Source organism: Oryctolagus cuniculus, chromosome 16 (genome assembly GCF_051225735.1).
Source record: "Oryctolagus cuniculus isolate XC-2025 breed Fujian yellow rabbit chromosome 16, ASM5122573v1, whole genome shotgun sequence".
Classification (NCBI taxonomy): domain Eukaryota; kingdom Metazoa; phylum Chordata; class Mammalia; order Lagomorpha; family Leporidae; genus Oryctolagus; species Oryctolagus cuniculus.
In genome coordinates this window covers 64,615,945-64,633,940 of record NC_142882.1, presented here as the reverse complement: position 1 = coordinate 64,633,940, position 17,996 = coordinate 64,615,945, and the positions used below count along the sequence as shown (strand labels likewise).

At 40.3% G+C, this 17,996-nt stretch overlaps 1 protein-coding gene across 1 annotated transcript in view; it reads right to left on the bottom strand.

Moving 5' to 3' along the window:
• NME8 (NME/NM23 family member 8) overlaps positions 1 to 17,996 on the bottom strand; it is a 67,879-nt gene that overhangs the window by 14,050 nt on the left and 35,833 nt on the right. The window contains exons 7-12 of the mRNA XM_089315621.1: positions 17,202 to 17,318; positions 15,248 to 15,314; positions 14,293 to 14,366; positions 11,132 to 11,224; positions 9,855 to 10,051; positions 6,034 to 6,206 (exon numbers count right to left, since the gene is read on the bottom strand). Of these exons, the coding sequence (XP_089171747.1) occupies positions 6,034 to 6,206; positions 9,855 to 10,051; positions 11,132 to 11,224; positions 14,293 to 14,366; positions 15,248 to 15,314; positions 17,202 to 17,318 (721 nt within the window). The remainder of the gene's footprint in view (positions 1 to 6,033; positions 6,207 to 9,854; positions 10,052 to 11,131; positions 11,225 to 14,292; positions 14,367 to 15,247; positions 15,315 to 17,201; positions 17,319 to 17,996) is intronic.

The window sequence follows — 17,996 nt, the reverse complement described above, 5'->3', positions numbered from 1 at the left end:
CTTTTTCTTGTCTGATGGCTCTGGCTAAAACTTCCAGAACTATGTTAAATAGCAGTGGTGAGAGTGGGCATCCCTGCCTGGTGCCAGATTTCAGTGGAAATGCTTCCAACTTTTCCCCATTCAATAGGATGCTGGCTGTGGTTTTTTATAAATTGCTTTGATTATATTGAGGAATGTTCCTTCTATACCCAATTTGCTTAGAGTTTTCATCATGAAAGGGTGTTGGATCTTATCGAATGCTTTCTCTGCATCAATTGAGATAATCATATGGTTTTTCTTTTGCAGTCTGTTAATGTGGTGAATCACATTGATTGATTTGCGAATGTTGAACCATCCCTGCATACCAGGGATGAATCCCACTTGGTCTGGGTGGATGATTTTCCTGATGTGTTGTTGTACTCTATTGGCCAGAATTTTATTGAGGATTTTTGCGTCTATGTTCATCAGGGATATTGGTCTGTAATTTTCTTTCAGTGCTGCATTTTTCTCTGGCTTAGGGATTAAGGTGATGCTGGCTTCATAGAAAGAATTTGGGAGGATTCCCTCTTTTTCAATTGTTCTGAATAGTTTGAGAAGAAATGGGATTAGTTCTTCTTTAAATGTCTGGTAGAATTCAGCAGTGAATCCATCTGGTCCTGGGCTTTTCTTTGTTGGGAGGGCCTTTATTACTGTTTCAATTTCTGTTTCAGTTATGGGTCTATTTAGGTTTTCTATGTCTTCATGGTTCAATTTTGGTAGATTGCATGTGTCCAGGAATCTATCCATTTCTGATAGGTTTTCCTGTTTGCTGGCATACAGGTCCTTGTAGTAATTTCTGATGATTCTTTTTATTTCTGTGGTGTCTGTTGTTACGTTTCCTTTTTCATCTCTGATTTTATTGATTTGGGTCTTTTCTTTTTTTAGTTAGTTGGGCCAATGGGGTGTCAATTTTCTTTATTTTTTCAAAAGACCAGCTTCTCGCTTGGCTGATTTTTTGTAGTGTTTTTTTTGGATTCAATACTGTTCATTTCTTCTCTGGTTTTAATTATTTCTCTTCTCCTACTAGATTTGGGTTTGGTTTGCTGCAGTTTTTCTAGGTCCTTGAGATGCACTGAAAGCTCATTTATTTGGTACCTTTCCAATTTCTTGATATAGGCACCTATTGCTATAAATTTGCCTCTCAATACTGCTTTTGCTGTATCCCATAAGTTTTGATATGTTGTGTTGTTGTCTTCATTTACTACCAGAAAGTTTTTGATTTCTCTTTTGATTTCTTGAATGACCCAGTGTTCATTCAGGAGCATGTTGTTCAGTCTCCATGTGTTTGCATACTTTCTGGGGTTTCCTGAGTTGCTAATTTCCAGCTTCATTCCGCTGTGGTCTGAGAAGCTGCATGGTATGATTCTAATTCTTTTAAATTTGCTGAGACTTGCTTTATGGCCTAGTATGTGATCAATCCTAGAGAAGGTTCCATGCACTGCTGAGAAGAATGTGAAGTCTGTAGATGTAGGATTGAAAGTTCTGTAGATATCTGTTAGATCCATTTGGGCAATAGTGTCAATTAAATCTGCTGTTTCCTTGTTGATCCTCTGTCCGGATGATCTGTCTATTTCTGAGAGTGGAGTATTGAAGTCCCCCAGTACTATTGTATTGGAATCTAAATCTCCCTTTAAGTCCCTTAACATATCTTTTAAATAGACCAGTGCCCTGTAATTAGGTGCATATACATTTATAATAGTTACATCTTCCTGTTGAATTGAACCCTTAATCATTATATAGTGCCCCTCTTTGTCTCTCTTAACAGTTTTTGTATTAAAATTTATTTTGTCTGATATTAATATGGCTACACCTGCTTTTTTTGGTTTCTGTTGGCATGGAATATCTTTTTCCAACCTTTCACTTTCAGTCTGCATGCCTCTTTGTTAGAGAGATGTGTTTCTTGTAGGCAACAAGTAGTTGGGTTGTGTTCTTTGAGCCAATCAGCCAAACGGTGTCTTTTAACTGAAGAATTCAGACCATTAATGTTCAATGTGACTATTGATACGTAGTGACTTTGCCCTGCCATTTTCCCGGAAATATTTTCTAGTATATGCTTTGAGCTTCCCATGCTCTTTTACTGGTAGGTGTTCTTCCTTTCCCTTCTTTCATATTGATGGCCGTGTTTCTGTGTTTCTGAGTGTAGCACATCTTTAAGTATCTTTTGCAGGGCCGGACGAGTGGCCACAAAGTCTTTCAATTTCTGTTTGCTATGAAAGGTCTTTATTTCACCTTCATTCACAAATGAGAGCTTGGCAGGATATAATATTCTGGACTGGCAATTTTTCTCTCTTAGCACCTGTGCTATGTCTCGCCATTCCCTCCTAGCCCGTAGTGTTTCTGATGAGAAGTCTGCTGTGATTCTGATTGGAGATCCTCTGAGAGTAATCTGACGCTTCTCTCTTGCACATTTTAAGATCTTTTCTTTATGTTTCACTGTGGTAAGTTTAATTACCACGTGTCGTGGTGAGGATCTCTTTTGGTCATGTTTATTGGGGGTTCTATGAGCTTCCTGTACTAGGATGTCTCTGTCCTTCTCCAAACCTGGAAAGTTCTCTGCTAGTATCTCACTAAAAAGGCCTTCTAATCCTTTCTCTCTCTCCATGCCTTCAGGAACTCCTAGAACTCGAATGTTGGTTTTTTTAATAGTATCCTGTAGATTCCCAACAATATTTTTTAGATTTCTAATTTCCTCTTCTTTTCTTTGGTTTGACTGTATGTTTTCCTGTGCTCTATCTTCTAAGTCCGATATTCTCTCTTCTGCTTCACCCATTCTGTTTTTAAGGCTTTCTAATGTGTTTATTTGATCTATTGAACTCTTCATTTCATTTTGATTTCTCTTCACTATCACACTTTCCTGCTCTACTAGTTTCTGAGTTTCATTTTGATTCTTCCTTAAAATTTCATTTTCACGAGAGAGATTTTCAATCCTGTCCAATAAGGATTTCTGTAGTTCAAGGATTTGCTTTTGAAAACTTCGAAATGTTCTTATCATAAATTTTTTGAAATCCGTATCTTGCATTTCTTCTATCTCATCATCTTCATAATCTTGGTTTGGGGTGTTTTGTTTATTTGGAGGCATCATAGTGTCATCGTTGATCTTGTTCCCCTATTTCTGTGTTTGTTGCTTGGCATAGTTAATTCTTCTTTCGTCACTGTGCGTTTTTTTTTAAATTATTTTATTTTATTTTATTTTTTTTATACTATGTCCGTGTTAAGTGGACTGCCTGCTGTTGGAGGAGCCTTGGAGGCTTGAGATGGGTGTGGCCTGAGAGCTCTGCTTGGTTCTTCCTGGTTAAGGGTGTGCAAAGGTGACACCCTCAGGTTATGCGTGGTAAATCTCTCTCTATTTATTTATTTATTTATTTATTTTATTTATTCAGGGGGTAAGTAATACCGCATGGCACGGCTGTGCAGAATTGATGGTATTTAGCTTCCAGTCTCTGGCTTCTATCCAAAGAGTCTGTGTAGGCTCCTCTGGACTCCCACTGGGTTGCCTAGGCTACTGAATTGTAGTGACTCAGTTCCTTAGCTCTCCCCTGTTGATATGTAAATCCAGAGAGGGGGCCTGCTCTTTGTCTCTTTCGAATTCTTCAAGCCTTGCAGCCTTGCAACCTTTGCAAGGTTAGGGGAAAGAGAAACCCCCAAGCTTTTTTTTTTTCTTCTTCTTTCCGGTAGTGAGTTTGCTGCACTTTCCGGCCCCCCTCTAGATTCTGACCCCTATTTCCCCGCCAATGTCTCGGGTTATTGAGCTCACCTCCCCTTCCAGCGCCGATGTGTGGACTCGGAGCCCAGGACATCCCAACTCTCCCCACTGTTGTCTGTGTGACATGCACTCCCCTTCCTGCACTGGCGCGCAGACCCTGCGGCTTCCGCGGCACCCGCGGCTCCCGCGGTTCAGCTTTTGCACGGTGGGCGACCTTGTTCTCCCAGTAGGTCCTCCGATTCACAGCCCCTCGATCCAAAAGAGTTTCCTCTGCAATATTTTCCTGGTTCTTTTTTTCTGAGGCTACCATAACTCCCCTTTTATTAAACTAAATTTTCCCGGACTATCAGTGTGCACTCTCACTATTCCGCCATCTTGGCTCTGCCTACATAAATTGTTTAAACACAGAAAGGTTTCTAGTGTTACTTATGGGAAGGGAATAAAAACTGTATATAATAAGAATTCATTAATTGTCTAATCAGAAAAAAATCTTTTTTGTTTTTGAAAAGAATTTGTAGGAAGTCCAGTTAAAATAGAATAAAGCCTACTCCAACTAATTCCAACAAAAAACCATGTACAGTAGCTTCTCAAGACACTGGAAAGGAAATAATCATAAGTACAATGGGGAGGGAAATTAAAACTCAAAGAAAATCCAACACTGAGGCGAGTGTTCTGGGATATTTTGCCTTCCTGTTCTCCTAGCTTATGCTACATGCAGATCAAGTCCTGGATTTGTGCGGAGGACTTGGAGAAAAGGGCAACCATGAGAAGCCTCTCTCAGTGAGGAGCAGAAAGCAGGCCAGTGCATTGGAGACACTGGGATGGCGGCTACCTGCATTTTCAGGAAGTCTCTTGGTTTTGATTTTTTTGTTCTCCATGTCCTAGGCTGGCCCCAGCCAAGAACTGTATTTCAGGAATGGCGAAACCACTGCAGGCATCTAAACCCATCAATTGGATCTGCGATGCAGGAAAAGCAGATTCTGCAGCCCAAAGTGTGGGACAAATCCTTTTCTCCCCGCTTCCCCCAGGAAGCAGGCCTGAATGTGAGACCTGAACAGGAGCACTGGGACTAAACTGCAGGTTTCCAGGGAGAGGACCACGTACAGGGGTCATGAGATCCAGAAAGAGCAGGCTGGAGAAAGCAGCTCCCATATCTGTCAGTGAGGCAGTGCAGTGGGTTCACACCTGAGATGTGCATGTGCACGGCTGATATGAGAAGAGGCAAGCCAAGCTTGAAAACTGAACTACAGGACGAACTACCAGGCAGGTGGTCTGGTCCCTTAGCCGTGCACAAGTTGCATTGCAAAAGCTGGAAAACAGCCCACAGAAGTTTATTTGAGATTTGTGGTCTGAACCTAACCCATCTAATTTACTGTTAAAACAGAGAGATTAACATCTTCCAGAAAAATTTAACAAGACTCAGAGTTGCATAATCTTCAAAATGACTGGCACTAGGATATAGTCCAGAAGTAAAAACCTATAAGGAACTAAGGAAATCTTGACTACTCTACTCTGGAATTCCCACATCCCATCAAAGTGCCTGGCTTCACGTCCCGGCTCTGTTCCAGATTCCAGCCTGTTACTAGTACGCACTCTGGGATGCAGCAGCAGTGGCTCAAATACTTGGGTCCCTGCTGCTCATGTTATAGACTGGGTTGGGTTCCCAGTTCTCAGCTTTTGCTTGGCCTAGTCCAGACCATTGTGGGCATTTAGGGAGCAAATCAGCAGAAAGCACTCTTTCTCTGTCTCTCTCTCTCTGCCTCTCTCTCTGTCTTTCTCTCTCTCTTCCACCCACAGATTAACAACAAATCTAGTACTACTAATTTGAGACTTATGTTCTTACTCTTCCACATTCACTCCACTATGTTAATATGGGAGAAGTTAGACATGACTAGCACTTAAAGCACCAGGTACTTAGTATATGTTTTCTCATTTTGATCCTCTGAATTTTACAGATAAAGAAATATCTTGATCAAGCCACATTATTAATTCAAGTTGACCCAGGCATTGACTTGTGGCCTTTCCGATGTGAAAGCTTGTAATCTTTATTATGTAATACTTCTGGCAATGTTGAAATCTACTGTGAGAAATGCACAGGTTAAAAAATGCTTTGTAAATCACAAAAATGTTTTATTTTAACCACAAAACCTGTTTTATCCACTATTATTGAGAAAGCACAAAATTAATGTCTTAGTTATGGTGCTTCTGCTTCAATGTTGATTTTTAAAATAATGTCTTTTAATGTAACTATAATAGGGTTCATTCAAATCTCATCTTCAGAAGATTTGAGCAATTTATGCTTAATTTCCTACCTTTCCTTTGTTGAAAGAGATCTGGTCGAAGTAATGCCAGCGTCCTTTCCAATTTCACGCTTTTCATTATTTTAAAATCAGGGAAGAAGATATCAATTAACTTAGAACTGGTTACATTTTCTTCAACATCACAAAACTGCGATATGTTTTGTTTTACCAGATATTCTTGTAAACTAGTGAAATTCAAAACATAATTTAAGATTATTAGAAACTAATGCCAAGAAATTAACACTAATTTATTTACAAATTACTTAGTTTATAAAGCAAATAAAATTGGATTTTATCTAAAGATAAATTATAACTCCAGATTATATATGAGAATACAATATTTAATTCAATTTTTTTAAACCACTCCAAAAATTAATTATATGATATTATCTATGCTTGTCTTTATTACAGGATAATCAAAGATCAAGATTAAATGCTATTTTTTTAAGATTTATCTATTTATTTGAAAGTCAGAGTTACAGACAGAGAGGGAGACACAAAGAGAGTGATCTTCCATCTGCTGGTTCACTCTAGCTTCTTTCTCCTAAGTCTCAGCTTGGTATTCCCAAGCTGCCAGTGGAAGAAACACCACACCATTCCCATCTTCCCAGAGCTTCAGGCTTCGCCTGGGGCCAGTTGCTTGTGGGTGCAGTTCCCTTTGATTGTGGAGAGGAAGAAAGCTCTGGAGATAGGACAGAGTGTCGGGGTGCAGAAGTCAGACTGCTGTGATCCCAAAAACACCTTTAAAGATTATTTTAGAATTGTATTATTACTTTTTTTCTATTTTTTCCTTAAACTTTAAAACATTTTATTTATGAGAAAGAGAGAGAAAGGAATCTCATTTACTGGTTCATTCCCAGATGTCCACAATAACCCATCAGGGGCCAAATCTGAGAGCCAGGAACTCAGTCCAAGACTTGTGTTTGGGAGGCAGGAACCCAGTTACTTGAGCCATCACCACTGCCTCCAAGGCTTTTACATTAGTGGGAATCTAGGGTCAGGGGCTGGAGCTGGAACTCAAACTCAGGTACTCCATTGAGGAGTGAGGCTACTCTGACCTGTGACTTACAAGTAGGTCAAACGTCTGCCCTATTATCTTTAACTTAAATGAACATTTCAAAAGTAAAAAAAACCTCTCTATATATAGTTATGACATGTATGGGAGGAAATGCAGAGCTTACTATGGACAGAGAAATATAATAATTTCATTTATCATTTTTCAGCTTTATGATGGTATGAATATAACACGCCTTCAGTAGAAACTGTACCTCAAATTTGGAGTTTTGTTTTTTTCCTGGGCTGGAAATGTGAGGTACAGGCAATGCTCTTTCTTGATACAGGTAAGCAGCAGACAGCTCAGATCCCCGGAAGCCACAGGACTGTGAAGGGAGCAACCCACGCTCCATAATGCTAAGCTGTGCTGCTAAGCTGGCAGACTAGCCTGTGCTCGACAGACTAGGCTTATCAAGTGCATTTTCTCTTTATGATATTTTTAACCTATGATAGCTTTAGCAGGATGTTTAGGAGGGAGAAATGTAGATTCACTTAGTCACAAAGATTTGAAGCTGAAAGAGATCTAATTTTCCCCATCTCTGTATCTCCAGGACTTGGAATATAGTATGACATTAGTAAATTTTTGATGAATTAATGGATGAATGAATGGTATGACTATAACTACGCATGATTCTGGGCCAATTACTATTCACATGACTTTGGGCACTACAGCTAAGGGAACCACAATTTATTCATTGATGGAAAGACTGGAAAACAAAGATAAACGTCTTTATCCTTTGATTTCTTTTTTTAATATTTATTTTATTTATTTGAAAGAGTAACAGAGAGAGGTAGAGACAGAGAGAGAGGTCTTCCATCCACTGGTTCACTCCCCAGATGGCTGCTACGGCTGGAGCTGTGCTGATCTGAAGCCAGGAACCAGGAGCTTCCTCCAGGTCTCCCACATGGGTGCAGGGGCCCAAGGACTTGGGCCATCTTCTACTGCTATCCCAGGCCATAGCAGAGAGCTGGATCGGAAGAGGAGCAGCTGGGACTAGAACTGGCGCCCATACGGGATGCCGGCGTTTCAGGCCAGGGCTTTAACCTGCTGTGCCACAGCGCCAGCCCCTATCCTTTGATTTCTTCACACACAGGCTGATTAAGGAGGCAGACATGTAAACAGATAATGTAAATCATGTGATGCAAAACCATCATGAAGAAAATGAGAATGAGACATGTGGGTGTCTGTTCCCCATTCTGGCTCTTGCTCCCTCCTCTGAAACAGGTGTGACACTGTTAGGGAGAACATTATGGCACACCATGCGGATTCACGGAGTGTGCTTCACTCTGCCAGAACCACCAACCTGACAAAGCTTGGGCTCTGCTGCCCTGCCATTGCTCATGCTCACGGAAGGGGCCACCAGTAACCCCTTGCCTAGTCGCTCTGGTTCCGGCCTCCTTTCTTCCTCACTCCCCATCCCTATCACCCAGAAAGGAGGGGAAGGGGACCCTGAGATGGCATGAAGGTGTCAATAAAGAGTAAAAGTGGGCCGATGTGTAAATCATTCACAGTACTTTTTGTCCTCTAATCCTCTAGGTTCTTGATCTACTTAAAAGGTGCCATGTGGAAGTAACAGCACCCTGCTGGCTCCTGTTCTGGGTGAAGAGCTGTACTATCGGCAGCAAGCAACAGGAAGCATGCTCTGCACCGTCTCATGTTGCCTGCTTGAGGTCGTTGCTCCAGATAATCCCAGGTCAAGGGCAAATGGGATCTTCAAGTTCAGCAAGCTTTGCTAGATCAAGGTTTACAAGACTTCATGCCCCACCACCATCTCAACTGTCAAATAAAATTCTTAAGTTGAACATGTTACATGAGGATTGACCAACTGATGATGAAACATCTCAGAGTTGGATACAGTGGAGATTATTACTTGGCAATAACACCAATGGGATGCTGACTTCTCTTATACCAGTTGCTTTAATGACAGTTTAACAGAAAAAAAAATGGAATGGCTCAAAAATTCTGGTGTAAAATCTGATATCCATTTTGTTTTTTTAATACTTTTAGAAGGTATGGGATTGCTTATAACCAGCAGATCTACATCTGTTCAAGAAAAGCTATGGCTATTCAAGAAATGCTGTTACAGCTCAATAAAAAGATAAAATGAAAATCCATCCAGAAAATGAAATAGACATGGGCTGCCCACTAGAGGGAGACACACGCCATGAAGCCCAGGACTCAAATCGTCATGGATATTTCTGTTCATCCAACTCTCTTTAAGGCACAGCCCAGGAGACTGCTGTGTTTAGCTATGGATTCTGTGCATTTTCCAAGGAATACATGACAGCACATAAAACCAACGTTATAGAAATTACTTTGTTCACTTTCAAATAATTAAAAACTGCTTAACAAAATTATACAACCGTTTGGTCCTCAAAAAAGCCTCAAGAAAGAGAAAGCTTGATACCTTTAGGCACAGCCAAGGTAGAAGGGGAGCATGGGGGTGTGTGACAGCAGACAGGGCACTTCAAGAATTTCATAGAAAAGGGAATCAAAAGCTAAGTTTATTTTGGTGCAAAAATAATTTTGAAATTCATGCAAATCAGATTAAGAATTTGCAGAAAATGTGTATTTATGAACATACCATGCATGAATTTCAAAGTTCATTTGCACCAAAATAAACTTGTCTTCCATGAACTTGTTGAAGTTCGCTCATACAAAATATTTTAAGTTGACTGGAAGAAATAAAGACACGGGAGCTTGGGCTTTAAGATACTCGGACATGACACTGTCACTTATTAACACATTGTAAATAATAAAATCCCCGCTCTTGAGCTACCTGTTCTGCTTCTTCTTTGTCATTGCAGTTGTGGACTTCACATCAGCCTCGGGTGAACTTTCAGATGTGTCTTTAAATTCAGTCTCAGGCTGATGCTCACTTTCTTCCCAGGAAACAGGTGGTTCACTTCCTTGAGATACAGCCAGCACCCAGCTTAGGCCACTTGTCATGAAAGACACAAACTCTTTGAAGTCAGGCTGCAACATAAAATGATCAACTGTTCACTTCAGGCTCCTGAAAGAGATGGGTTCAAATGGCCACCACTTCCCAAACCAAGTGACCAGGAAAGGGGACCATTAGCCTTACAAATTTCTTGTTACACACATTTCTGAGCAATGGAAATTCACAGCCAACAGGCGCTGTTCTTAAAGAGGGTTTAACAACTGCCCCCAAACATTAGGATACCTCCCTGTCGTCAGGAGAGTTTGCTAAAACACGCATTTCTGGAGCCTATCCCCAGAGTCTCTGACTCAGTAGCTTTTGGGTGGGGCCCGGGAACCGGATTTTGCAAGAAGTTCACAGAGGATGCTGATTCCGCTGCTCCAACCCTTCTGTTTTACATGGGTGGAGCCTGGCTTCAAGAGGCGGTTCTAGTGGTGCAGACAGTTCTAGAAAGTGTCACCCAGCGGAACTTTCTCTGACAATGAATATGTTCTTCCATGCTCTCCAACTTGGGAGCCACATGTGGCTATTGAGCAATTAAAGTATGGCTAGTACAACCACGATTCTGAATTTTTCACATTATTTCATTTTAAAGGATTTATATTCAAAATGTCACACGTATCTAGTGGCTGCCATATTGGATAGTACATTTCTAGAAACTCTGTTTCCAGACTTCACAGTGCTGACTTTATTATATTTCTCCAGGTGAGAGAGAATAATAATGCTGATAGCCTGAGAAAAAAGTCTTTGATAAAGAAAGGGTTAAAGCTTTCTGTGAAGCTGATGAGCCTAGAGCCCAGGATTAAAAAACAAATGCAGCAAATGACAGGACGTTCACTTTCAGAGGACTATTACAGGGCACCTTGGGGGATGTGACTTACCGCAGACAAAACACAATCAGAGTCAACACAATCAGTGTTGGTTACCACCCAGAGTTTCTACCAGGCATCCTTGGACTTGCGGTCACTATTACGATATGGACACCCAGAAAGACACCTGGGGCTGGCTTAGTAGATTTACCCATTTGCTTTTCTACAATGAAAATCTAAAGCTTAGAGGAGTCATTGTGTTTGAACACACAGTGGCTTTGATTTTTTTGTTTTTAATTTTCTTACCTGACCTGCCATTTGACTATAAAAGTTTCTAACTTGTTCTTCAGTGAGTACGGTCTTATCCTGTGCTTCTATGATGAATCCGGCATTGGTAATCTTCGATTACAGAGGAAGGTCAGATCCGGATGTTTCATGGGATCACATGTAAAACAAGGTAAAGATATTTGTTTGTTTCCTGGGCTCAAGAAAACAAACAACTTTGAATGCATTTCATGCAAGGACCTCAGCAAAACCCATAAAACCCAGGTCTGAAGCCACTTAAAAATTATAAACGAAGATGGCTCTTTTCATGTCCTCTCAATATTTCAGTTTTCAAAGCTTGAACCAGAGACTTCAAAATGTTTGTATTAAAGTGGATTGCCTCGGCCGGCGCCGCGGCTCACTAGGCTAATCCTCCGCCTTGCGGCGCCGGCACACCGGGTTCTAGTCCCGGTCGGGGCGCCAGATTCTGTCCCGGTTGCCCCTCTTCCAGGCCAGCTCTCTGCTGTGGCCAGGGAGTGCGGTGGAGGATGGCCCAGGTGCTTGGGCCCTGCACCCCATGGGAGACCAGGAAAAGCACCTTGTTCCTGGCTCCTGCCATCGGATCAGTGCGGTGCGCCGGCCGCAGCGCGCCAGCCGCGGCGGCCATTGGAGGGTGAACCAACGGCAAAGGAAGACCTTTCTCTCTGTCTCTCTCTCTCACTGTCCACTCTGCCTGTCAAAAAAAAAAAAAAAAAAAAAAAAGTGGATTGCCTCAAAATGTGCAAAAACTAAATTACAAGTAAAATGCATCATTTTTTCTGAATTGTTGATAAAACATAAATTTACATATACTTCTTACCCATTTTTTTCAAAACTGTCTTAACTTTCTACTGTTTTAGGATTCACTTTGAGAGGACTATAACTCAGAGTCTAAAATAACTTACTATTATAACAAAAAAGTGTGAAAGTGATTAGGAGGGATGCAGCTTAAGAATTAACTGTGCTTTACTTATTTTAAAGGAAACTTAACACCAAAATTTAGTGTAACAAGATGTAACAGAGAAATTTTTATGCAAATAGAATAAACTCAACAAGGAACTAGGCAATCACACAAAAGTGGAACTTGGGTTCAGAGCAACTCAATAAATGCATTATTCAACACCAATAATGTGACCTCAATTTCATTTGGGGTTATCCAGTAACAGGTGCATTCTGCTTCTGTTAGGAAAACAAAACCTCCATCAGCTTCATAGTCCTTGCCAATATTTCAGAGACTGCTTACATCTTAGTGAGCCCTTTGCTGACTCATACTTTAATAGGAACAACTAAAAACCTAAGTCATGTCTTTGCCATGTAGTGCCTAACAAGAGCAAATGGAGTCCAAACAACATTTATATTTGATAACTTCCTCTTCACTATGGATTTTTTTTAAATGTGATAGGTTTATTTTATTTTTGTTTGAAACTTTCTGTATTTTTTCTGTTCCAGTATGTAGCTTTTTACTGTTATCTAGAGAAATGACATATTTAGTGTTATCAATTATATCTCTGAAATGTTACTTATTATGCCAGAACAACAAGAAGTTAACACGAACAAATGATTAATAGTATTGCTACAACTAGACTTATGTGATGTTGAAAACGTTCACCATTGTTGGCTATGAACATAGCATCACAATGAAAAGTAAACCATTGTATGGGATACTATTTTTGAAGGATTTTTTTAAGTATAAGCAGTATATAAGGGAATGGGGTAGAGTTTGATGTAACCCTCCAGCCTAGATACACTGAGGTCTGGGAAAAAAGTCTAGGCTTATAGAGTGATATCAATTAAATCAACATGTAATTAGAGGAGACGGGATATGTGCCCTGATCTGAGGACCATATCCTGTATGTTCAGTTACAGCTGAAGATTAAAGGTTTGCTGGAAGCTCATCTGGAGGTATCCAACTCCTCCTCACAGTACCCCCCTCGCCCCACCACACACACACACATGTGATCCTTTGTACTGGACAGGCAGTAGTCTTTCAAATTTCAACAAAATTTTGTTATTTCAACACAAAGGTGTTGTAAAGGGGTCAGCAGAACATAGCCTGCAGTCAACAATCTGCAGGTCACCTCTTTTGTAAATAGTTTATTGCAACAAAGTCGTGAACATTCATTCACATATTGTTTGTTGCTACTGCCTTGACGTGAGATAGAGATAAGTAGTCATGCAAGGCTTATCAAGAGTATTCTGAGAAGTGCCTCATGGGTGACTTCATCCTTGTGTGGACATACTCAAAGAAAGCTGGGTTGAAAACATCAGTCATTTCATGTGATCTCTTAATGCAATCAAGAGCCACTGTTAACACAAGATGTAGGAGGCCACTTCATAAGCATATTGTCTTACAGTCAGAATTTTTAATAAGCTGAAAGGGTACACTCTTACAGGATAGTCAATACATATACCAGTAACATAGTCATTTATTATCATTATCGGTTACTGTATACTGTACATGATTGTATGTCTAGACTTACATAAGATTGGATGTGTAGTAGCTTTGTTTTCACACAAAAACACTGTTAATGTGTTGTGCTGAGACATTAGGATGATTACTATGTCACTAGGCAACAGGAAATTTGCAGTTTCATTGCAATCCTATGGAACCATCTTCATACAGACTGACCATGATTGACTGAGATGCTGTTATGCACTGCATGATTGTAGTTATCAGAAACTGTGCCCAGAGAAAACTTAAATGTAGTTATTTGACTTCTATAGGAAATGCATGATCTCATCTCTGAATTAGATTGTAGCTTTCTTCATGCAAAAGCTTAATTTTGGCTCTAAACTAAAACATTAAATATTTCCTTAAGCTGTCATGTGTCAAAAAGGGACCATATATTTGTAACACATTGGAAATAAAATAAGTTAATGTGAATTTGTAACAAGATTACATTGCTAATAATTGAACAAGAAAAATTGCAATCCAATATACAAACTATAAGTTTTGCAATTTATGTAGCGTGCTGGTACATCAAGATCATTTAAAGAATTATGCATTAGTATACAGAGCCCTTGTGAAGACATGAAACACTTAAAGTCTTTAGAAGTTCATTATTTTCTATTTTTCTCTAAGTGTTAAGCTTGTCCCCAAGTTGGCAGTCAAAGAGCTGTTATTTTGCAATTAATTTAAATTATTGTTGGGAAATAGTACTCACTGTTTCTTTAATTTGTAAAGCTTTTCTACTAATCACGCCATCAGGTTTGATAATAACAATACTGTATAGATCCTCTAGGTTAAAAAAAAAAAAGATTTCATGTTCCTGGCACCAAGTCTGAATAATGAAAGGTGCTGCAATTATAAATGTAAATTCTTAATACCCAGTGAGTTTTTGTCTATTGGTAACTTTATTTTATTAAGACATTTCAACTCTGAAAGACCTCCCACTTAGAACCAAAGTGCAGTTCCTATAGCTGCATTCAGGGGAGGAATTCACAAGAAGCAAAGACATTCAGCAGGTAGGCACTGGAGATTGGAATGAAATTCACGTGCGTTAGAATTACACTCATGATCCACGCAGCTTAGGAGCACCCACAATGGAGTTTCCGTTGTACATTATGCAACTCAACAATACAGATGGACAGATTTACCATCTATGAATTTATCTTCATTCTTATCATGGCTTTGGGGGCAAGGTAGCTCACTGAGTGTGGCTGTTTGACTTCACTCCCTCCAAAGAATGAACACACACACAAATGCATACATGTGCATACACACATAGGTAATCCAGTGAGAGCATGGGACTGTTAATGGGCAAGTAAACCACAAAGCATTGTCATTAAGGAAGAAGTCATTTTCACACGTGTTTGGCAGATGACAAAAGGTGAGATAGGAAGCTGCTGTTCAAATTATTTGCAGGACACAGCAATGCAGGGTCCTGGTTAAAACGTGAAAGGCTCGGGGTGCAGAGACCAAGGGATAAGGCAAAGAGAGCAGACGAAGAGTGCCTTTTAGTCACTGGGTCTTGCAAGACAGGCATCATTATTTATCTGAACAGTCCCTCATTGATCAGCATTGAGATTGTTACTGCTTTTTGTAGCTTCAAGTGAGGCTGTAATGAACACCCATGTAGAGAAAAATCTTTGCCATTCCTTTAGAGCAAATTTACTTACCAACAGTTTCAGCGTGAACTTGTCTGACCTCTTCTGTATCTGAGTCTATGAGTAGAATTTCATGATACTATTGAAAGAGAAATGCAAGGAAAACATGATTATGTTTTGGTTTGATAGTGAACTGATACTTCCTCATAACAAGTACTTATACTAGTCTGAGTCTATACATGTCTCATTTGTTCTATCTTGTAATATTTCTTGGTTAGTTTCCCATGGTTTTTGTTTAATTCTCTCTCTCTCTCTCTCTCTCAATCATATCAGTTTCTCCTGTTTTTCCATCTATATTTTGGATCACTTTCCTATGTGAGGTGCTATCTTATGCTACTGTGTCCATACTTCCATGTGCTTTATGATTCATTCCTTAAATTTTAAAAGATTTATTGTATTTATTTGAAAGGCAGAGTTACAGATAGAGGTAGAGACAGAGAGAGCTCTTCTACATGCTGGTTCACTCTCCAGATGGCTTTAACAGCCAGAGCTGCGCTGATACAAAACCAGGAGCTTGGAGTTTCCTCCAGGTCTCCTATGCAGATGCTGGAGCCCAAGGGCTTGGGCCATCTTTTATTGTTTTCTCGGACCATAACAGAGAGCTGGATCAGGAGTGGAACGGCTGGGACTTGGACCGGCGCCCATACTGAATGCCATGCTTCAGGCCACAGCTTTAATCTGCTGCGCCACAGCACCGGCCCCTCATTCCTTAATTTTTTTTTTTTTTTTTTGACAGGCAGAGTGGACAGTGAGAGAGAGAGACAGAGAGAAAGGTCTTCCTTTTGCCGTTGGTTCACCCTCCAATGGCCACTGCGGCCGGCGCGCTGAGGCTGGTGCACTGCGCTGATCCGAAGGCAGGAGCCAGGTGCTTCTCCTGGTCTCCCATGGGGTGCAGGGCCCAAGGACTTGGGCCATCCTCCACTGCCTTCCCGAGCCATAGCAGAGAGCTGGCCTGGAAGAGGGGCAACCGGGACAGAATCCGGGGCCCCGACCGGGACTAGAACCCGGTGTGCCGGTGCCGCAAGGCGGAGGATTAGCCTAGTGAGCCACGGCGCCGGCTCCTTAATTTTAAATAGCTTTACTTCTTACTACAAAGTTGATAGAAACATTAAGCAGAAAATGTACTTTACACACTCACATACCATCGAACCATAGTTATGCTATGTACTCTTAAAATTCATCAATCTCTCCTGGTCTTCTTTTCATTTTAATCGAACAAGAACACATTAAATATTCCATCATTGTATGGATTCATAGTTATACACACTTTATGTATTCTAGTCACTGTTGTGAGGTATTTAGGTTGATTTCATATTTATTTATTTGAAAGTCAGTTATATAGAGAGAGGGAGAGAGAGAAAGATCTTCCATCTTTTGGTTCACTACCCAGAGGGCTGCTAAAGCCATGGCTGGACCAGGCCAAAGCCAAGAGTCCAGGAGTTTCTTTTGGGCCTCCCTCACAGGTGGTAGGGGCCCAAGTAATTGGATCATCTTCCATTGCTTTTTCCTAGGCCTTTAGCAGGGAGCTAGATTGAAAGTGGAGCAGCTGGGACACGAATTGGCATCCATATGGGATGCTGCCATCGCAGACAGTGACTTTATCCTGCTTTGCCAAAATGCCAGCTCCTGATTTCATATTTTTAATACTATGGACAACACAGTAATAAACTTCCTTTTCTATCTTTGCCTCATTTTCTTTGGGTAAATTGATGAAGGATAATCGTCAAGTCAAAGATATATATATATAGAGAGAGATGGATATATAGATATATGTATACACACATATATATGCCTTTAAAAATTTTTTTTATATATATTCCTTTGATTCACATTGCCAATCTTCCCAGAAACGTTGCACCCTTTAGAAACCTAGACAGTTATAAAGTTAGAAAAATGTTTACAGAGACAACAAACAAAAAAGTAATTTCTTTAAAGCTTCAAAGTAGTTACTAATCCAAACTATTACCTGAGGGCGAGCCATTTCACCTGCTGCAATTTTCCTCTCATCATTGATCAAGTTAATAATTTTTTTGCTAACAAGTGGTGCATTCGCACCTTGAATTTTTGCAATTATTTTTCCATACTAAAAAGGGAAAGAAAACATGAAAGACATTTTCAGAATAAGTTAAGAATTAGCACTTAATCTGGACTAAGTCAGCCATTCTTGGTCCCCATCCCCATCAATTCACTTTAACGTTTTAAAGTAGTTATTGATGTGAAAGTGTGTTGATTTGGTAAACCCAGCTCTGTGAGTTCTACCACTAATTTGTCTATCTTCCTGCAACTAAAGGCACACAGCATCCTCCAGCACCTGCAGAAACAAGCCGTTGCCCTGTAGGAGCACTTGCAGGCAATCCCTCCCAAGGCTTCTCTGCTTTCAACTGGAAAGCTCTGGGTAGGTCTTCTAACATTTTGCTCCCTAGTTACTACAGACCTTGTATCCCTTTTGTCTATTTGTCAACACATATTTACTAATTATCTGTTCATTGGCACTGTCCCAGAGAGGCATAACAGTAATTTGTACCTGACCTAATTAAATTACAAAAAAATAAAATCCCACAAAAATAACAACACATGTGGAATAACAACCATGAGAGGTGCCATCGAAGGAGGTACAAAGCACTCAGAACAACTGTAAGAATGTGTCCTGGTCAAGGAAATCAGACAAGGTACTTCTAAAAGTCAGGAAATGAATCTCAGTTTAAAATGTGAAAGATGGGGTCAGAGATACTAAGCCAAAAGGAGGAGGAAGGACATTCTA